The sequence below is a fragment of the Hemiscyllium ocellatum genome, chromosome 38 (genome assembly GCF_020745735.1).
Source record: "Hemiscyllium ocellatum isolate sHemOce1 chromosome 38, sHemOce1.pat.X.cur, whole genome shotgun sequence".
NCBI lineage: Eukaryota > Metazoa > Chordata > Chondrichthyes > Orectolobiformes > Hemiscylliidae > Hemiscyllium > Hemiscyllium ocellatum.
The window spans coordinates 33,756,357-33,779,094 of record NC_083438.1 but is presented as its reverse complement, the minus strand read 5'-3'; the positions used below and the strand labels follow the sequence as shown (position 1 = coordinate 33,779,094).

General features: G+C 51.4%; 1 protein-coding gene across 1 annotated transcript in view; it reads right to left on the bottom strand.

The window, feature by feature from the left end:
* The window catches only part of cadm4 (cell adhesion molecule 4), a 210,442-nt gene that overhangs the window by 39,203 nt on the left and 148,501 nt on the right, over window positions 1-22,738 (bottom strand). Inside the window, exon 5 of the mRNA XM_060852691.1 lies at window positions 7,914-8,075. Within this exon, the coding sequence (XP_060708674.1) occupies window positions 7,914-8,075 (162 nt within the window). The remainder of the gene's footprint in view (window positions 1-7,913; window positions 8,076-22,738) is intronic.

The following is a 22,738-nucleotide window of genomic DNA, read 5'->3' as shown; positions in this document are numbered from 1 at the left end:
GGGGGCAGTGTAGAGGGAGCTTTACTCTGTATCTAACCCCGTGCTGTCCCTGTCCTGGGAGTATTTGATGGGGGGCAGTGTAGAGGGAGCTTTACTCTGTATCTAACCCCGTGCTGTCACTTACTGTGATCAGAGTGGGCCGAATGGAAAGCTACGGTTCAATGTCTTGGGGACCCAGTTTAATTAGAGTAAATGACAGAGATGGGGGAAGACTCTTTTCTTCAGAGAGTACTGTTTTTTGTTTAATTAGACCTATCTTGCAGTGAAGGACTCAAACATCACAGAATTGGTACGGCTGCAAACCAGTCTGGACAAGTCCAGGCACGATGGATCAAATGGACTCCCACTGCACTGTGACAATTCCACGATACTAACTACCTTTAAGGGAAGCTCTTTCGATGGTGGACTTGGTGATTGGTGGAACATTTTGTGTAAAATACCTGGCCCCTTCCAGATATTTCATGAAGTGTTTAATTGGACTATTCATCTGCAAAGACTTCCTGACTTGAAAATTAGAAACGTGGCACAGTTATTAAATAAGAGCAGATTAAAAAGTTTTACCTGCAGTGTATTATATGAACACATAAATGTAGAATGTATAATTAAGCAGTGATTGCACGTGTCTAACTGGCAGCTTAAAGATGTTAAACCTCTCGTGCAGAATGGGGTTGGGGAACTAAAGACACACACGTCTCCTGGAGAAACTGAAAACCATGTTCAGGAGATGATTCATGGTCTGGGAGGTGGGAATGGTCTGTCTTAGCTCATCCCATCCTCTCCCTCCTTCCCCCACTAAGCTCTTGGACTCAACATAGCTTGGCATACAATGGCGCCTGAGCTATCCCAGAAGACCTTGCAGCCACGAAAGGCCCCTATTCAAATGACACCACCCGGTCACGCCCACTGAGGTCTGGTTCATTCAGGTCAACTGAACCGACAATTTTTCATTCCTGACCATTTTCATGTAATGATGCAAAGAACAACTGCGGATGCTGGAGACCTGAAACAAAGAGCAGAACTTGCTGGAGAAACTCGACAGGTCTGGCAGCATCTGTGGAGAGAGAAGAACACCAGTTCTGAAGAACGGTCCCTGGACTTGAAACATTAACTCTGTTTCACTCTTCACAGACCTGCTGGGTTTCTCCAGCAATTTCTGTTGCAGACTTTTAGTGATTAAGTTTAAACTCCAGGATCGGATTTGAACCCACACTCCCCCAAGCAATAGACTGGGCCCCAGAGGATTCTTAGTGATACTAACACCATCCCTCAACTCCATGACAATGTTGGCTATGTTAAGGCAGTGTCTAGATTTCAAAAGTACGCCATTGGCTGCTACACTCATTCGTATGCTGGAAGGTGATGAAAGGTGCTAGAGAAATGCAATTCATTCTTTATTCTCCTCTCCTCTTCTATCGCCTCGTTTATCAGTAATAGGTGACCAGTCAAACTGTCCAGGAGCAGTTTAGGAGAGTGAAGGAATACTCCCCACTTGCCCCTGGATGGGGGCAGATCCAACGACACTCAATAACTGCGACATCATCCAGGGAAAAAGCAGCCCCCGGCTGGATTGGCCCCACACCCACCAACATTCCCTCCCTCCCCCCACCAACGCTCAGTAACAGCAGTGTGTACCATCCCCTCTCTCCCCCCACCGACGCTCAGTAACAGCAGTGTGTACCATCCCCTCCCTCCCCCACCGACGATCAGTAACAGCAGTGTGTACCATCCCCTCCCTCCCCCCACCCCCCTCAGTAACATCAGTGTGTACCAAACTCTCGCTCCCCCCACCGACGCTCAGTAACAGCAGTATGTACCATCCCCTCCCTCCCCCCACCGACGCTCAGTAACACCAGTGTGTACCATCCCCTCACTACCCCCATTGACGCTCAGTAACAGCAATGTGCTCCATCCCCTCCCTACCTCCATTGACGCTCAGTAACAGCAGTGTGTCCCATCCCCTCCCTCCCCCACCGATGCTCAGTAACAGCAGTGTGTACCATCCCCTCCCTCCCCCATCGAAGCTCAGTAACAGCAGTGTGTACCATCCTCTCCCTCCCCCACCGATGCTCAGCAACAGCAGTGTGTACCATCCCCTCCCTCTCCCACCGACGCTCAGTAACACAGTGTGTACCATCCCCTCCCTCCCCCCACCGACGTTCAGTAACAGCAGTGTGTACCATCCCCTCCCTCCCCCCACCCCCCTCAGTAACAGCAGTGTGTACCATCCCCTCCCTCCCCCACTGACCCTCAGCAACAGCAGTGTGTACCATCCCCTCCCTCCCCCCACCCCCCTCAGTAACAGCAGTGTGTACCATCCCCTCCCTCCCCCACTGACCCTCAGCAACAGCAGTGTGTACCATCCCCTCCCTCCCCCCTCCTCAGTAACAGCAGTGTGTACCATCCCCTCCCTCCCCCCACCAACGCTCAGTAACAGCAGTGTGTACCATCCCCTCCCTCCTCCCAACGACACTCAGTAACAGCAGTGTGTACCATCCCCTCCCTCCCCCACCGACGCTCAGTAACAGCAGTGTGTACCATCCCCTCCCTCCCCCACCGACGCTCAGTAACAGCAGTGTGTATCATCCCCTCCCTCCCCCACTGACCCTCAGTAACAGCAGTGTGTACCATCCCCTCCCTCCCCCACTGACGCTCAGCAACAGCAGTGTGTACCATCCCCTCCCTCCCCCCACCCCCCCTCAGCAACAGCAGTGTGTACCATCCCCTCCCTCCCCCACCCCCCCCTCAGTAACAGCAGTGTGTACCAGCTACAAGACCCACTGCAGAAACTCTCCAACGACCCTCAGGCAGCACCTTCCAAACCCATGGCCACTTCCATCTGGAAGGACAAGGGGCAGCCGGTACATGGGAACACCACCCCCCTGCTAGTTCCCCTCTGAGCCCCTCACCATCCCGACTTGGAAATATATCGGCCGTTCCTTCCTGGGTCAGAATCCTGGAATTCCCTCCCTCAGGGGCATTGTGGGTCTACCCACAGCACATGGACTGCAGCGGGTCAAGAAAGCAGCTCACCCCCCACCTTCTCAAGTGGGAGGGCAACTAGGGACAGGCAGTAAATGCAGCACCACCCTTGTCCCGTGAATAAACTTTTAAAGATCAGAAATCCCATATCAGAATGTAGGAACGTTTTTGGAGTAGAACGAGTCATGTCCTTTTCCTTTGTACATGGCTTTTGATACTGGTAAATGTAAAGTATTCTTGCAGATTGAGTTGTCCTGAAGACTACCCCAGTGAGACTGTCAGCAGTTCTTGTATTATCAAAGTAGTTGCCCTGATAACAAATCTCTCTATTGCTTAAGTGTTGGTCTAGGGTATAAGAGAAAGCTCAAAACCTCCCTGATCTGGTCTATTCACCATCTCTTCCCACTCACCAACTGCATCTTTCCTTCATAAAGCAGTCTCTTTCACCCCTGCCCATCAACCATCCCTCACCCCAAATCCTCCATCTCACCCCCTGCAGGGAGTTCAGGTCTGCCAGGTCTGCAAAAGATACTGGGACACATCCTGGGACTATTAACAAACAGGTTAAGAGCGATTCAATTGGGTTTATTTTCAGGTATAAGAATATATTGAGGCTGGGAAGACTGCTTTTTCCGTTCGGGAGTCCGTGGTTCAGAATGTTGCTTGAGTGTAGGGTTCAGAGAAATTTCCAAAAGGATTCTGCTGGGTGGGAGTAACAATGGGAATTGTTTTGTAATGGGAATTGAACGAGAAATTTAACTGGAAATATTAGCCCAATCCCACCCAGGGTACAGCACAAACTTTCCTATGGTTATAGAAATAAACGTTTACTCCAGCAATGAAAAAGAAATTGAACTAGCAGCAACAAAATGTACAATCAGTGCGAAAAAAAAGGACAATTTGCAGCTGAACATTGTTCACAGGCTATTAATTCACTTGAAAAATGATATTTCTTGTCGCATTTTTCCAATGATGTGTCCCAAAGGCTTGTAAATATGAGAATGATAATTGTATCAGGTTCATAACTAAAGATAGATTAATTATATTCTAGCAGGCATCATGTCCCCAGTGTCATTTTCAAAGCAGTGTTACTTATGGGATCTCGATGTTCATTTGGGGAAATTGCACAGAGTGATCAAAATCAAACCACACAAGAAATCTCAATGGAATTAACAAAAATGATACTGCACCGTCACTACAAATCAGAGAATCAAAAATGACAGAAGAGGTCTTTCAGCCCATCAGATGTATCCCACTGTAGCTACATTAAATCTACACTTAGTCCCAATTTCCTGCACTTGGTCCTGAACCTTGCTTGTAGTGTTTGAGATGGAGGCAGAGAAAGATTGAGGGGTTGGAGATGAAGAGGGGTTGGTAGGGCAAGGGAGGGAGTGGAAATGGGAGCAGAGAAAGACAGGTTAAAGGACAAAGAGAGAGAGATTGAAAGATTTGAAAGGGAGGCGGTAGAGAGAGAGAGAGATGGGTTGGAAATTGAGGGAGAGGGGAATTGAAAAACTAGACATGGAGGTAGAGAGAGTGATGGAGGATGGAGACAGGGAGAGGGAAGGAATTGAAATGAAAGTGAGACAGACAGAGATTGAGGGATAAGAGATGGAAGGAGAGAGAGAGATGAAGGATTGAAGATGGAGGCAGGGAGACTGGGACTGGAGATAATGGGAGAGAGAGAGATTGAGAGATTGGAAATGGAGGGAGAGAGACACTGAGGGATTGGTGATGGAGATGAACAGAGAGAGAGAGAAAGAGTTTGGAGTTGGAAGTCAGGAAAGACAGGGATTGGAAATGGAGGAGAGAGAGAGATGGAGAGATTGAAGTTTGAAGAATAAAGAGATTGAGGGATTGGAGATAGAGAGAGAGAAACACTGAGGGTTTAGCAATGGAGAGAGAGGGAATGTGTTTGGAGTTGGAAGTTTGCAAAGACAGGGATTGGAGACAATGGGGAGAGATAGAGAGATGATAGCGGTTGGAAATGGCCTGAGAAGGACACAGAGGGAAAGGAGATTGAGAGAGAGTCTTGGAAATTGGGGATAGAGTGAGAGAGGGACAGATGGCGTTTAGCAAATCTGCAATCTCTGTTTCGGCGGCTTGTCGATGTTGGTAGATTCGTCTGAGAGACGACCATTTCACTTTAAGATTTCAGCATCATTCCCTCCTCCGTGGGGTACTTCCCCTGAGTCTAAAGTGCAAATCACCTCGTGAGAGATTAATTACTGGGATAACTCAACTATCAGCTTGAAAAACAATAGGACTTTCATTGGAATCGGGACGTGGTGTGAATAAATGAATGCGAGCAGCATTTGCAGCAGGTCACCTAGTTAAGTCAGTAGTTAAATCAGGTCGAGAGTAAACAAACAGTTACAATTCACATAAATCTTGTTGGAAGTGGAAAGGAACATAGACTCACTGAATGCAAAGGGAAATGATCTTTGTGTCTGACAGTGACAGCCTGTAGCCTGTCACATTAAAACGATTCAGAAACAGTTTCGATCTTCCAACCATAAACACCAACTGCTCCCAAACTCATGTAGCTCCTGCATTAATCCTCAAGCTTCCGGTCTGGACAAAACTGGGTTGGAAAATCGGGATGTTCAGTGTCTCACTTGATATATCCAAAATCTCCTCACCCCCCCTCCCTACCTCTGTAACCCCCTCCAGCCCCTACACCCCCTCCCTATCCCTGTAACCCCCTCCAGCCCCTACACCCCCTCCCTATCTCTGTAACCCCCTCCAGCCCCTACACCCCCTCCCTATCCCTGTAACCCCCTCCAGCCCCTACACCCCCTCCCTATCTCTGTAACCCCCTCCAGCCCCTACACCCCCTCCCTATCTCTGTAACTCCCTCCAGCCCCTACACCCCCTCCCTATCTCTGTAACCCCCTCCAGCCCCTACACCCCCTCCCTATCTCTGTAACCCCCTCCAGCCCCTACACCCCCTCCCTATCTCTGTAACCCCCTCCAGCCCCTACACCCCCTCCCTATCTCTGTAACCCCCTCCAGCCCCTACACCCCCTCCCTATCTCTGTAACTCCCTCCAGCCCCTACACCCCCTCCCTATCTCTGTAACCCCCTCCAGCCCCTACACCCCCTCCCTATCTCTGTAACCCCCTCCAGCCCCTACACCCCCTCCCTATCTCTGTAACCCCCTCCAGCCCCTACACCCCCTCCCTATCTCTGTAACTCCCTCCAGCCCCTACACCCCCTCCCTACCTCTGTAACCCCCTCCAGCCCCTACACCCCCTCCCTATCTCTGTAACCCCCTCCAGCCCCTACACCCCCTCCCTATCTCTGTAACCCCCTCCAGCCCCTACACCCCCTCCCTATCTCTGTAACCCCCTCCAGCCCCTACACCCCCTCCCTATCTCTGCAACCTCCTCCAGTTCCTACACCCCCTCCCTATCTCTGTAACCCCCTCCAGTCCCTACACCCCTCTCTATCTCTGTAACCTCCTTCCAGCCCCTACACCCCCTCCCTATCTCTGTAAACCCCTCCAGCCCCTACACCCCCTCCCTATCTCTGTAAACCCCTCCAGCCGCTACACCCCCTCCCTATCTCTGTCACCTCCTCCAGCCCCTACACCCCCTCCCTATCTCTGTAAACCCCTCCAGCCCCTACACCCCCTCCCTATCCCTGTAACCCCCTCCAGCCCCTACACCCCCTCCCTATCCCTGTAACCTCCTTCCAGCCCCTACACCCCCTCCCTTTCTGTAACCCCCTCCAGTCCCTACACCCCCACCCTATCTCTGTAACCTCCTCCAGCCCCTACACCCCCTCCCTATCTCTGTAACCCCCTCCAGCCCCTACACCCCCTCCCTATCTCTGTAACCCCCACCAGCCCCTACACCCCCTCCCTATCTCTGTAACCTCCTCCAGTCCCTACACCCCCTCCCTATCTCTATAACCTCCTCCAGCCCCTACACCCCCTCCCTATCTCGGTTACCCCCTCCAGTCCCTACAACCCCTCCCTATCTTTATAACCTCCTCCAGCCCCTACACCCCCTCCCTATCTCTGTAACCCCCTCCAGCCCCTACACCCCCTCCCTATCTCTGTAACCCCCTCCAGCCCCTACACCCCCTCCCTATCCCTGTAACCCCCTCCAATCCCGGCCTATCTGGAGCATCCCCCTATTCCTATCGCTCTGCCATTGGGGGCAGTGCCTTCATCTGACTGGGGTGGTCCTGAGCTTGGGAATTCCCTCCTGAAACCCCTGCACCTTTTCCCTCTCAGATGTTTAAGAGGTAGCTCATGCCCCGACCTGCCTGATTAGAATCGTAGACTCAAAACCCCCTCACTTGGCTAGGTGCCAATGTGACGACCTGCTCGGTCAAGGTGCTGTGTTGCCAGTTGGTGGTGCATTATGGGTATTGATCCCGTCTCTGACCCACAGGTTCGATTCCTGCTCCAGGACTCAATCGTCAAGGCAGGAGCATTGATAATGTGGGCGAAGATTTTGAGTGTTCAATTCCCAAAGTCTTTGAGCTTACTCTAACTACGGGCAGCAAGAATGGATCCCCAAATGTTCAGTTGTAAGAGACTGTGGTCTTGCAGGTACATTGGACAGAGAACTAGCGAGAGGTCAGGAAATGGCAAGTGTCAGACTCTCAATACTGAGGGAGTGGGGTGCACTGTCACAAATCCTCTCCTTCAGAAGGTCATCTACAACAGATCCCACAACTGTTGGAGCAAGCAGGAACAGCTAGTCCTGGGATCAACGTGTTCCCCGCTAAGAGAGAGGGAAAGAAGGTAACTGTCACAGCCAGATTGCCCTTTCTGGCATCTTGCTGGGCGGAATCAGTTGGGATTTCCCACCACGTGACGACTCTCAGAGGAGGGAGCCCCTGGTTCTGTGAAGGACTGTTGGATGCCCTGAAAGGCGCTACAGCAATGCACTCTCTCTCTCTCTCTCTGTCTCACTTACATCGTACATTCAACGGGAAGTCGATCCTGTTTTTCATCCCCTTCATTGAAGGCACGTTGGCCTCACAGGTCACAACGTCACCGTTATCCTTTCGGTCCACAGTAAAGTTCACCACACTGGTAATCTCAAAGATTTTCCCTGTCTGCTGTTGGCTGCTCACTCCTGTATGGGACAGACACAGAAAGACATCATTAATGACCCTCCAAAAACTCTCAGTCATCTCTTGGCGACATTCCACTCTCTCACCGTTGCTGAACACCCCACTGGGCTATAACAACATGTCAAAGGCTCATTGAAGGGAGGGAATTCCAGGATTCTGACCCAGGAATGAACGGCCGATATATTTCCAAGTCGGGAGGGTGAGGGGCTCAGAGGGGAACTTGCTGAGGGTGGTGTACCCATGTATCTGCTGCCCCTTGTCCTTCCAGATGGAAGTGGCCTTGGGTTTGGAAGGTGCTGCCTGAGGGTCTTTGGTGAGTTCCTATTTTGTCCCTGGATGGTGTCGAGCTTCTTGAGTGTTGTTGGAGCTTCCCCCCATCCAGGGGCAAGTAAGGGGTATTCTCTCACTCTCCTGACTTGTGCCTTGTTGAGGGTGGGACAGGCTTTGGGGGGAGTCAGGAGGGGAGTTACTGGTTGCAGGATTCCCAGCCTCTGACCTGCTCATGTTGTCGCTGTGTTTATGTGGTGGGTCCAAGTCAATGGTCATCCCCAGGTTGATTCTGCCAGTGGTGTCACCATTTCTGAATCCCCAGCGAGGGATTCAGTAATGGTAACACCATTGAATGTCAACGGCAGTGGGTAGATCCTCTCTCACTGGAGATTGTAACTGTTTCGTATTTGTCTGTCACTTCCAACGTGAGAGCCCAAAGGGCGGTGATTAGATTGTCTCTTAATGGAGACATTCACAGTCTGGCATTTGCGAATGTGACTTGCCACTGGCCAGCCCAAGCCTGGATATTGTCTACGTCTTGCTGTATTGGGACACAGACTGCTTTAGTATCTAAAGAAGAGGATCCTTAATCATAAGAATTCTGTGGAGCTAACACCCAATAAAATACATTGCATTCTTTCCCAGAATTCCTGGGGTGTTCCAATCGAACCTGGGAAGCGTTTGGGGTCCCAGAGTGGGTGATGTTCCCTTCAGAAGCAGACGCACAGGAACACTCTCAGAGTGGATTTAGCAGCGACTGGATTACCGAACTGTGCAGGGACATTAACAGTCCGTGTGAAAAACCGACGCTGTGTGAACACTCTGCTCAAACGCTCAGTTCTGACTCGCAGCTAACAGACTGACCAGCACAGAGAGTTGGACTGCGTGTAAGGAATTCAGTGAAACATCAGCAGACAGAACGTGACTCCGTTTTCTCCGTTTCATGCCTGGGCTGTGGCCAGTCCGCTGTGCAGTTATTCAGTCGGCCAGGAAACAGGCTATTACACTGAATCATTAAACAGTGCAGACATCAGGGCATTGCAACAGCTCGGGGGGAGAAAGACTGATTCAATTTGTTCTCACTCTCCCAACCCGCCCATTTTCCCATTCCCCTATTTTTCCCTTCACCGCCCCACTCCATTTTGAAAGTTCCTGTTAAATTTGCCTTTTCAGGCTGCGTGTCCCAGGTGAGAACAACAACTCACTGGGCCGAAACCAAACTGATTAGATTAGATTTCCTACAGTATTCCCTCAACAGGCCCTTCGGCCCAACAAGTCCACACCGACCCTCCGAAGAGTGACCCACCCAGACCCATTTACCTCTGACTAATGCAACTAACACTATGGGACAGTTTAGCACGGCCTAACCCGCACATCTTTGAATTGTGGGAGGAGACCCACGCAGACACGGGGAGAATGTGCAAACTTCACACAGACAGACACCCAACGCTAGAATCGAACCTGGGTCCCTGGCGCCGTGAGACAGCAGCGCTAACCACTGAGCCCCTATGCCACCCCAAACCTTCCTCCTTCAACTCCCACCCCATCTCTGCTTCTCCCAGTGATTGAAACCTCCTGCCTCTGGGGACAGTGTCTCCCTCATCAACTCGCTTCAGCCCTCACGGTGATTCCGAATCTCCCCTTCACCTCCCCCTGCTCCGAGGGGAAACAATCCCAGCTTCTCCCGGTCTCTCTCTCTCTCTCTCTGCATGAACTGACTTTTCACATTCCTGGATTCAATCCTTTTAAATCCCCTCCAAATGTACAGGCAGTAAATCCTTCACTTGGCCTTGCAAAGACAGATTAATCCTTCAGCTAATAACCAGCCAGGCAGCAACAAACAGAAGAGTATTTTGCTTGGAATACATCATTGATTAACAGGGCTGCCAGAATATTAAAGAAATGGTTTCATTATAAATGGACACATTTGCAGAGCTGGCTTCACACTTTTAACGTCATATTCAATTCTCATGACAAAGCATCACAGGGTTAGCAACAGAGTAAAGCTCCCTCTACACTATACCCATCAAACACTCCCAGGACAGGGACAGCATGGGGTTAGATACAGAGTAAAGCTCCCTCTACACTGTTCCCCCACCAAACACTCCCAGGACAGAGACAGCACAAGGTTAGGTACAGAGAAAACCTCCCTCTTCACTGTCTCCCATCAAACACTCCTAGGTCCAGGACAGCATAGGGTGAGATTAGATTACTTACAGTGTGAAACAGGCCCTTCGGCCCAACAAGCCCACAATGACCCGCCGAAGCGCAACCCACCCATACCCCTACATTTACCCCTTTACCTAACACTACGGGCAATTTAGCATGGCCAATTCACCTGACCCGCACATCTTTGGACTGTGGGAGGAAACCGGAGCACCCGGAGGAAACCCACGCAGACACGGGGAGAACGTGCAAACTCCACACAGTCAGTCGCCTGAGTCGGGGATTGAACCCGGGTCTCAGGCGCTGTGAGGCAGCAGTGCTAACCACTGTGCCACCGTGCCGCCCAAAAGCTTTCTTTTTACACTGTTCCCCCATCAAATTCTCCCAGGACAGGGACAGCACGGGGCTAGATACAGAGTAAAACTCCCTCTGCACTGTCCCCCAGCAAACACTCCCAGGACAGGGATAACACAGGCTTAGGTATAGAGTAGAGCTCCCTCTACACTGTCCCCCCATCAAACACTCCCAGGAGAGGAGCAGCATGGACTTAGACACAGAGTAAAGCTCTCTCTACACTGCTCCCCCATCAAACATTCCCAGGACAGGGACAGCACAAGGTTAGGTACAGAGTAAAGCTGCCTCTACACTGTCCCCCATCAAACAACCCAGGACAGGGACAGCATGGGGTTAGAGACAGAGTAAAGGTGGGGCAGATGGAGTTTAATTTGGATAAGCGTGAGGTTTTGCATTTTGGTAAAACAGATAGGGGCTGGACTTATACAAATTAACGTTGGGCCTTGGGTAGTGTTGTAGAACAGGGAGATCTGGGGATTCAGGGACAGAATTCTCTGAAGTTTGCATTACCTATAGACGGGGTGGTTATGAAGGTGTTTAGCACGTTTGCCTTCATTACTCAGACCTTTGAGTACAGGAACTGGGAAGTCCTGCTGGGGCTGTACAGGACATTGGCGAGGCCTCTTCTGGAATACTGTGTCCAGATCCGGTCGACCAGTTTCGGAAGGATATTATTAAATGTGGAGAGGGTTCAGAATGAATTTACCAGGGTATAGTCAGGAATGGGAGGGTTTGAGTTATAAAGAGAGTCTGGATAGGCTGGGACTTTTTTCACTGTTGAGCTGGAGGCTGAGGGGTGGTCTTATAGAGGTCGATACAATCATGAGGGGCATGGATAAGATGAACTTCAGGTGTCTTTTCCTGAGGCTGGAGGATTTCAAAACGAGAGGACATATCAGTAACGCGAGGAAAGGAAGATTTTAAAAAGACATGAGGGGCATTTTTTTTTCACACAGAGGGTGGTCCATCTGTGGAATGACCTTCCTGAGGGAGTGGGGGAATTGGGCACAGTTACAGATATTTGGATAAGGACATGGACAGTAAAGGTTTGGAGGGAGATGGGCCAGGAGCAGGCAGGTGGGACTGGTTCAGTTTGGGATTCTGGACAGGTTGGGCTGAAGGGTCTGTTTCCGTGCCGTCGGACTCTGTGACTCGATGAGATGTAAAATCTACCAGTAAATGGGAAAACTGAAAGCGATTTCTGTGTCACTGACTGCACGGTGAAAGCAATTTAAGGTGTCAGTGAGATTAATGAAACACTGTAATTCAGCTAAAACGGATTTGATTTGAATTTTAAATTGGCAATTTCAAGTGCAGATACATTGGGTAGTTAATAAAACAAAGGAAGAGAGAGAGAGAGAGCAGCATTTATATTTACATAGCACCACACTTGCCCTCAGAATTATGTAAATATTTGCGGTTTGTGATCATAGTCAGCATTCAAACTTCACCCAACAGGATGGCAGAGTCACCAAATCAGTAAGGAGCCAATTTGCATGATTTAGTGAGTGTCTGCGTAGATGGATATCAGGGTGCAACAGGAGACAGAGAACTGCCTACTCCCCACCCTCACATTATGAGATCAACTCACAGTACTGACCCTCCGACAGTGTGGTGCTCCTTCAGTACTGACCCTTGGACAGTGTGGTGCTCCTTCAGCATTGACTCTCTGACAGGGCGGCACGGTGGCACGGTGGTTAGCACCGCTGCCTCACAGCGCCAGAGACCTGGGTTCAATTCCTGACTCAGGTGACTGACTGTGTGGAGTTTGCACGTTCTTCCCGTGTCTGCGTGGGTTTCCTCCGGGTGCTCCGGTTTCCTCCCACAGTCCAAAGATGTGCGGGTCAGGTGAATTGGCCATGCTAAATTGCCCGTAGTGTTAGGTAAAAGAGTAAATGTAGGGGTATGGGTGGGTTGCGCTTCGGCGGGTTGGTGTGGACTTGTTGGGCCGAAGGGCCTGTTTCCACACTGTAAGTAATCCAATCTAATCTAATCCCTCAGCTTTGAGTCCCCAGCAGACTGGTGGGAAACAGTAAAAGGGAACAGAGGTTCTTCATCCTCAAAGGTGTTCAGGAGGCGAGAGAGAGGCGGGGAAAACTGTCCCAGCTCCAGGAAAGTATGCAGAACCTGCTCCTGCTGCAGACGATGGGGGTCGATGTCACGGAGGACCTCAAGGAGGTGAAGGGCCAGCAAGCCTCGCTCTTTGCCTCGGAGGCCTCCAAGATAATCTTCTAGTCCAGGGTCCGCTCGGTGGAGCAGGACGAGACGTGCTCACGTTTCTTCTTCCAGAAGGTGCACAAAGAGAGCTCTGTGCTTAGCAGCCTGAAGGAAGAAGACAGCTCGATAACGTCATCTCAGGCTGACGTCATGAGGATCAGTAAATCCTCCTGTATGACACGAAGCCGACCGACAGCGCGGCCTCCCAGTCGTTCCTGTCCTCTATCACGGAGGTCCTAGATGATGGAACGCGCGAGAGGCTGGACCAGCCGCTATCTCTGGATGAGCTGACCAAGGCCCTCGAGTCCTTCGAAAAGAATAAAACTCCCAGAAGCGACAGCTTACCAGTTGAGCTCTATTCCGCTCTGTGGGACTTGGTTGGCCAGGACCTGCTGGAGGTGTATGTCAGTATGCTTCGGGCAGGTACCATGAGTGAATCCATGAGGAAAGGCATCATCACCCTCATCTACAAGCAGAAGGGGGAGAGGGAGGAACTCAAAAATTGGAGACCAATCTCACTGTTGAATGCGGATTACAAAATCCTGTCAAAGGTAATCGCCAGCCGGGTCAGGTCTGCTCTGGGGTCGGTGATTCACCCTGACCAAACCTGTGCTGTGCCGGGCAGGAAGATCACTGAGAGTCTCGCACTCCTCAGGGATATGATCACCTACGTGCAGGACAGAGGGTTAGACACCTGCCTGATCAGCCTGGACCAGGAGAAAGCCTTTGACAGGATATCACACACATAAATGAGAGATGTTCTCTCCAAAATGGGCATTGGGGAGGGAATCTGTAATTGGATCAGACAGCTCTACACCAACATTGTCAGTATAGTCTCAATCAATGGGTAGGAATCAGATAGCTTCCCAGTCAGATCTGGAGTCAGGCAGGGCTGCCCTCTCTCTCCTGCCTTGTTTGTGTGCTGCATAGAGCCATTGCCGAGTCCATCAGGAAGGATGCGAGCCTGAGAGAGGTGACTATTCCTGGCAGTGGGGGCCTGCAGGTTAAGGCCTCCCTGTACATGGATGACGTCGCCGTTTTCTGCTCGGATCCGCTGTCCGTGCGCAGACTCATGTGCATATGTGACCAGTTCATATGGGCCTCGGGGGCCAAGGTAAACCGAGGCAAGAGTGAGGCCATGCTTTTAGGGAACTGGTCTGACCAATCCTTGATCCCCTTCACCGTCAGGATCGACCACCTGAAGGTGCTGCGTATTTAGTTCGGTCGGGGGGGGGGGGGAGCTGGGACATGCGCCAAGTCTTGGGAGGAGCGTATCAGTAAAGTGAGGCAGAAACTGGGCAGATGGAAGCTACGGTCGCTCTCCATCGCGGGAAAAAACCTGGTCATCAGGTGTGAGGCACTGTCTTTGCTGTTATACGTGGCACAAGTCTGGCCTATTCCCAGAACCTGTGCCGCTGCAGTCACCCGGGCCATCTTCCAGTTTATATGGAGATCAAAGATGGACCGGGTCCGAAGGGTCTCGATGTGTAAAGATCTGGGCAACGGGGGAAAAAATACACCCAATGTCACCCTCACCCTGATGGCCACCTTTGTGTGTGGCTGCATCAAGCTGTGCGTGGATCCCCGGTACGCAAACACCAAGTGTCACTACGTACTGAGGTTCTACCTGTCCCCGGTGTTGCGAAGGATGGGCCTGGCCTCGCTGCCGCGGAACGCTCCGAGTAGTTGGACCGTTCCGTACCACCTGTCCTTCATGGAGAAGTTAATGGAGAAAAACCCCTTTGACCACAAGTCCATCAGGAAGTGGTCAGCACGTAGTGTCCTTGAGACCCTTCGGGAAAAGGAGAGGGCAGATCCTATCAAGCGATTCCCTGAGCAGACTGTTAAAGCCATTTGGCAGAATGCCTCATCGCCAGAACTTTCCAACAAGCACCAAGACATGGCTTGGCTGGTGGTGAGAAGGGCTCTGCCTGCGAGATCCTTTATGCACGCCCGGACTCTCAGCCTCCCTGCACGCTGCCCTCGAAGCGGCTGCGGGGGGGACGAGACTGTCACACACCTCCTTCTGGAATGTGCCTACGCAGAGGAAGTCTGGAGAGGAATGCAGTGGTGTTTGTCGAGGTTCGTCCTGAGCAGCGCCGTGACGCGGGACTCCGTGCTCCATGGCCTGTTCCCCGGGACGCACACCGAGACGAACATCAACTGCGCCTGGAGGATCATCAGCTCGGTGAAGGACGCTTTCTGGGCGGTCCAAAACCTGTTGATCTTCCAGCTGAAGGAGCTGACACTGACTGAGTGTTGCAGACTGGCACATTCCAAGGTCCAGGACTACGTGTTGAGGGACGCGCTGAAGCTTGGGGCAGCTGCCGCCAAGGCGCGGTGGGGAAAGACCACCGTTTAACATCTGCCTGTCTAAAGAAGATCAGGGGGCCCATGCAGTCATTTGGGCTCTGCTGACGCCTCAGCTCAATATATGGACGTATGAGTTAGAAATGCACAGACGCGTATAAAAAAATGATAAATTCTGATCTCTGTGTAAATGTTTACACAGGTATGGCACGACCAATTGTACAGACCAAATTATTTGATGAATAAAGTATATTTTTGACATTAAAAAAAAGACTCTCCGACAGTGCGACACTCCATCAGCAGTGACCCTCCAACAATGCAGCACTCCCTCAACACTGACTCTCTGACAGTGCGATGCTCCCTCAGCACTAACCCTCCAACAGGGCGATGCTCCCTCAGCACAGAATCTTCCGACAGTGCGGCACTCCCTCAGCACTGATGCTCCGACAGCACGGCATTCCCTGAGCACTGACCCTCCGACAGTGTGGCACTCCCTCAGCACTGACCCTCCGACAGTGTGGCACTCCCTCAGCACTGACCCTCGACAGTGTGGCACTCCCTCAGCACTGACCCTCGACAGTGCGGCACTCCCTCAGCACTGACCCTCCGACAGTGCGGCTCTCCCTCAGTACTGCCCCTTCAACAGTGTGGCACTCCCTCAGGACTGACCCTCCGACAGTGCAGCACCCCCTCAGCACTGGCCCTCCGACAGTGCGGCACTCCCTCAGCACTGACCCTCCGACAGTGCGGCTCTCCCTCAGCACTGCCCCTTCAACAGTGTGGCACTCCCTCAGCACTAACCCTCCGACAGTTCAGCACTCCCTCAGCACTGGCCCTCCAACATTGCGGCTCTCCCTCAGCACTGCCCCTTCAACAGTGTGGCACTCCCTCAGGACTGACCCTCCGACAGTGCAGCACTCCCTCAGCACTGGCCCTCCGACATTGCGGCACTCCCTCAGCACTGACCCTCTGACGGTGCAGCACTCCCTCAGCACTGACCCTCCGACAGTGCGGCACTCCCTCAGCACTGACCCTCCGACAGTGCGGCACTCCCTCAGCACTGACCCTCCGACAGTGCAGCACTCCCTCAGCACTGACCCTCCGACAGTGCGGCATTCCCTCAGCACTGACCCTCCGACAGTGCGGCACTCCCTCAGCACTGGCCCTCCAACATTGCGGCTCTCCCTCAGCACTGGCCCTCCAACATTGCGGCTCTCCCTCAGCACTGCCCCTTCGACAGTGCGGCTCTCCCTCAGCACTGCCCCTTTGACAGTGCGGCACTCCCTCAGCACTGACCCTCCAACAGTGCGGTTCTCGCTCAGCACTGACCCTTCGACAGTGGGGGACTTCCTCAGTACTTGCCATCAAACTATATAGCACTCTCTTGGTACACGGGATATCAGTGTCACTGGCTGAGCCCAGTATTTATTGCCCCCTGTCCCTAGTTGCCCCCCTTGAGAAGGTGGGGGTGAGCCGCCTTCTTGACCCGCTGCAGTCCATGTGCTGTGGGTAGACCCACAATGTCCCTGAGGGAGGGAATCCCAGGATTCTGACCCAGGAAGGAACGGCCGATATATTTCCAAGTCGGGATGGTGAGGGGAGGGGAACTTGCAGGGGGGTGGTGTTCCCATGTACCTGCTGCCCCTTGTCCTTCCAGATGGAAGTGGCCGTGGGTTTGGAAGGTGCTGCCTGAGGGTCTTTGGTGAGTTTCTGCACTGGGTCTTGTAGCTGGTACACACTGCTGTTACTGAGGGGGGGTGGGGGGCGGGAGGGGATGGTACACACTGCTGTTACTGAGGGGGGTGGGGGGAGGGAGGGGATGGTACACACTGCTGTTACTGAGTGTCGGTGGGGGGAGGGAGGGGATGGTACACACTGCTGTTACTGAGGGGGGGGTGGGGGGAGGGAGGGGATGGTACACACTGCTGTTACTGAGGGGGGTGGGGGGAGGGAGGGGATGGTACACACTGCTGTTACTGAGCGTCGGTGGGGGGAGGGAGGGGATGGTACACACTGCTTTACTGAGGGGGGGTGGGGGAGGGAGGGGATGGTACACACTGCTGTTACAGAGCATCGGTGGGGGGAGGGAGGGGATGGTACACACTGCTGTTACTGAGGGGGGGTGGGGGGAGGGAGGGGATGGTACACACTGCTGTTACTGAGTGTCGGTGGGATGGGGAGGGGATGGTACACACTGCTGTTACTGAGTGTCGGTGGGATGGGGAGGGGATGGTACACACTGCTGTTACTGAGCGTCGGTGAGGGGAGGGAGGGGATGGTACACACTGCTGTGACTGAGTGTCGGTGGGGGAGGGAGGGGATGGCACACACTGCTGTGACTGAGTGTCGGTGGGGGGAGGGAGGGGATGGTACACACTGCTGTTACTGAGCGTCGGTGGGGGGATGGAGGGGATGGTACACACTGCTGTTACTGAGGGGGGTGGGAGGGGATGGTACACACTGCTGTTACTGAGCGTCGGTGGGGGAGGGAGGGGATGGTACACACTGCTGTTACTGAGTGTCGGTGGGGGGAGGGAGGGGATGGTACACACTGCTGTTACTGAGCGTCGGTGGGGGGATGGAGGGGATGGTACACACTGCTGTTACTGAGCGTCGGTGGGGGGAGGGAGGGGATGGTACATATTGCTGTTACTGAGGGTCGGTGGGGCGAGGGAGGGGATGGTACACACTTCTGTTACTGATCGTCGGTGGGGGGAGGGAGGGAATGGTACACACTGCTGTTACTGAGGGGGGGTGGGGGGAGGGAGGGGATGGTACACACTGCTGTTACTTAGCGTCGGTGGGGGGATGTGTAGGTTAGAATGGATTGGTCATGCTAAATTGTCCCATAGTGTCCAGGGATGTGCAGGTTAGGGTGGATTGGCCTTGCTCAATAGTCCCATAGTGTTTAGGGATGGATAGGTTATGTGCATTAATCAGGGGTAAATATAGAGTAGGGGGATGGGTCAGGGTGGGTTACTCTTTGGAGGGTCGATGTGGACTTGTTCGGCCGAAAGGGTTGTTTCCGCGCTGTAGGATTCAATGAAAAGGAGGATACGAGCAGCAGATGTACCAGGGAGTGGAGATAGCAGTGGACATGCAGAGATTTAATGTAGCCCTCACAATTACAGCGTCAACTAGGGAGACATCTTCAGAGCAGCGGGGGTTAAGGGGGAGATCGAATCGGGGTGCTGAGAATCAGCGGGGTGGCGGGGAGAGGGGTTCAATTGAGTCGAAGAGGGAGACGCTATGCTCAGGGGCAGGAGGGTCAGTCACTAGAGAGACACAGGTTGAAGAGAATCAGGAAATGACCTAGCGAGGTGGCCAGAATGTGTTTTTGCCTGAAAGAGCAGCAGGAACAGATTTAACAGGAACGTCTAAAATTGAGCGGGGAGTCCTGGATAAATACTTCCTTTTATTCCTTCCTGGTATGTGGGCGTCACTGGTTATACCGGCGTTTATTGCCCATCCCTAGTTGCCCAGAGGGCGGTTTAAGAGTCAACGCATCGCTGTGGGTCTGGAGTCACATGTAGGCCCGACCAGGTGAGGAGGGCAGTTTTGAAAGAACATAAGTGAACCAGATGGATTTTTCCAACAATCAACAATGGTTAGCGAGTTTTGAGAAGATTTGTAGCTCAGGTTGAGGTTCTGGATGTAGGAACTGGAAGGTCCGTTTTCTGACGTTTCGTCACCATACTAGGTGACTAACTTCATCAGTGAGCCTCCAGATGAAGCACTGGTGGTATGGCCCGCTTTCTATTTATGTATTTGGGTTTCCTTGGGTTGGTGATGTCACTTCCGGTGGTGACATCATTTCCTATGGTGACTTCATTCCCTGTTCTTTTTTTCTCAAGGGGTGGTAAATAGGATCCAAGTCAATGTGTTTGTTGATAGAGTTCCGATTGGAATGCCATGCTTCTAGGAATTCTCATGCGTGTCTCTGTTTGGCTTGTCCCAGGATGGGTGTGTTGTCCCAGTCGAAGTGGCGTCCTTCCTCATTCATATTAGTGACAGTGGGTCATTTTGTTTTGTGGCTATTGTTGGCATAAAATTCACTGAAGAGAAGGAAAACAACCACAAACTGCCATTCCTAGATGTCAGAGTAGAGCGAACAGCCAATGGGGAACTTCAAACCACCGTCTACAGGAAGACAACACATACGGACCAAATATTGAACTACAGAAGCAATCATCCCAACACCCACAAACGAACATTATTTCAACAAACCATCGCACACTGCGGCACACAGGAACTACGCAGAGCAGAGGAAAATCATCTATACAGTGTATTCAAAAAGAATGGGTACCCAATGAACACAGTCTGCCGATTTCTCAGCAACAAACCCAAACACGCAGACAAAAGTAGTCCAGAAACCCTAGCCACCCTCCCCTACATCAGAGACATCTCAGAAATGACTGCCAGACTACTCAGACCCCTTCGCATCATAGTAGCCCACAAACCCACCGACACACGAAAACAGCAGCTAATGAACTTGAAAAACCCTATACAGACAACAAGCAAAACTAATGTAATCTACAAAATACCGTGCAAAGACTGTAACAAACACTACATTAGGCAAACAGGCAGAAAACTAGCCTCCAGGATACATGAACACCAACTAGCCACAAAAAAGACATGACCCACTCTCACTAGTATCCTTACAAACAGATGAGGAAGGACACCACTTTGACTAGGACAACCCATCCATCCTAGGACAAGCCAAACAGAGATACGCACGAGAATTCCTAGAAGCATGGCATTCCAACCGAAACTCTATCAACAAACAAATTGGTTCCCATTTCCCATCCCCTGAGAAACAGAACAGGAAATGTATCACCAGAGGAAATGACAGCACCACAGGAAATTACATCAACAACCCAAGGAACTCTAAGCACCTAAATAGAGAGCGGGCTACACCACCAGTGCATCATCTGGACGCTCATTGAAGATGTTACCTAGTATGGTGACAAAACGTCTGAAATCGAACCTTCCAACTCAGCGAGCAAACTGACATCTACAATCAACAATGATCATTGTTAGACTCTTAATTCCAGATTTTTAAAAAAAAATTCAATTCAAATACTACCCTTTACCAGAGGTTCGAAGCCAGATCTTCAGGACAGGACCTAGGGGTCTCTGGGTTAATAGTCCAGTGGTAATACTATTAGCCCATTGCTTCCCCTGTATTCCTATCTTCCAAAGAGGCATCAAGAAAGGGCCGAACAGCCTGAGCCTGGGCTAGGTGGTTCTAGAATATCGACACGACAAATTCCCAACCCGCTCCTAAATGTCAGTTGCTGGGAATGAATTCCTGAATTAATCAGTTCGATGACTGGTTCTTTTCAGAACTGGGGTGGGGGGGGGGGGGGGGGGGGGGAGTGTTGAATGGAGAGAATTACTGCAAACATCTGTGCTGACATTCCTCCATTCAGAATCTCCGCCCTCGGTAATTATGCCGTCATTTCGAAACAGCAGCTTTCAGAGTCAGCGCTTCGGCAGAAAAGATTGCTGTCAGGACAGTCTAATGTCACCAACCCCTTCCACCCACCCATTTCGCAAGCTCCATTTCCAACCCTTCAATTCAGAGCCGAATAACATTCTCTGAAATAATCCAGCAACCAGGAGGACCTAAACTGTGTGGCTGACTAATTCTTGAGCTGGGTGGGGAGGGGGTGAGAACGACCCACCAGTAAAATATATTTCTCTCGTCATTGCCACCCAGTCATAGCGATGTACAGCACAGAAACAGACCCTTCGGCCCAATCGTCCATGCCGACCAGATAGAGTCGGTTCACTGATACTGAACATTTCTTCAAAGCAAATTGGACGTAACATGTTTGAAGAATTTAGACTGTTATTTGTAGAACTTTCCTTACTTGTATTGGCTATAGCACGAACCTGGCCCCGTTAGTTTAAATGGAGCTGGTATTGCATGATTTTTTTAAAAATGCGAGATCACACGAGATTGGAGCTATCGTGTTTATATCAGAACCAACTGTCACCTAAATTAATCAATTTCTATTTACCAGCACTTGGCCCACATCCCTCCAAACCCTTCCTATTCATATACCCATCCAGATGCCTTTTAAATGCTGTAATTGTACCAGCCTCCACCACTTCCTCTGGCAGCTCATTCCATACACGTACCACCCTCTGTGTGAAAAAGTTGCCCCTTAGGTCTCTTTTATATCTTTCCCTTCTCACCCTAAACCTATGCCCCTCTAGTTCTGGATTCCCTGACCTCAGGGAAAAGACTTTGTCTATTTACCCTATCCATGCTTCTCATGATTTTATAAACCTCTATAAAGTTACCCCTCAGCCTCCGACGCTCCAGGGAAAACAGCCCCAGCCTGTTCAGCCTCTCCCTGTAGCTCAGATCCTCTAACCCTGGCAACATCCTTGTAAATCTTTTCTGAACCCTTTCAAGTTTCACAACATCTTTCCGATAGGAAGGAGACCAGAATTGCACACAATATTCCAACAGCGGCCTAACCAATGTCCTGTACAGCCCCGACATGACCTCCCAACTCCTGTACTCAATACTCTGACCAATAAAGGAAAGCATACCAAATGCCTTCTTCACTATCCTATCCACCTGCGACTCCACTTTCAAGGAGCTATGAACCTGCACTCCAAGGTCTCTTTGTTCAGCAACACTCCCTAGGACCTTACCACTAAGTGTATAAGTCCTGCTAAGATTTGCTTTCCCAAAATGCAGCACCTCGCATTTATCTGAATTAAACTCCATCTGCCACTTCTCAGCCCATTGGCCCATCTGATCCAGATCCTGTTGTAATCTGAGGTAACCTTCTTCGTTGTCCTGGGAGTGTTTGATAGGGGACAGTGTAGAGGGAGTTTTACTTTGTATCAAACGCTGTGCTGTCCCTGTCCTGGGAGTGTTTGATGGGAGACAGTGTAGAGGAAGCTTTACTCTGTAGCTAACCCCATGCTGATTCTGCTCTGGCAGTATTTGATGGGGGGGCGACATTGTAGAGGGAGCTTTACTCTGTATCTAACCCTGTGCTGTCCCTGTCCTGGGAGTGTTTGATGGGGGACAGTGTAGAGGAAGCTTTACTCTGTATCTAACCCCGTGCTGTCCCTGTCCTGGGAGTGTTTGATGGGGGACAGTGTAGAGGGAGCTCTACTCTCTATCTAACCCCGTGCTGTCCCTGCTCTGGGAGTGTTTGATGGGGGACAGTGTAGAGGAAGCTTTACTCTGTATCTAACCCCATGCTGTCCCTGAGCCAGGGGGGTGCAAAATCAGCAGTAACACTCCCTTTTAAAGGCAGGGTCTCGAATACATGTCTGGGAAGTTTGTGCCTGTGTTGGAATTCCTCTGGGAACTGGA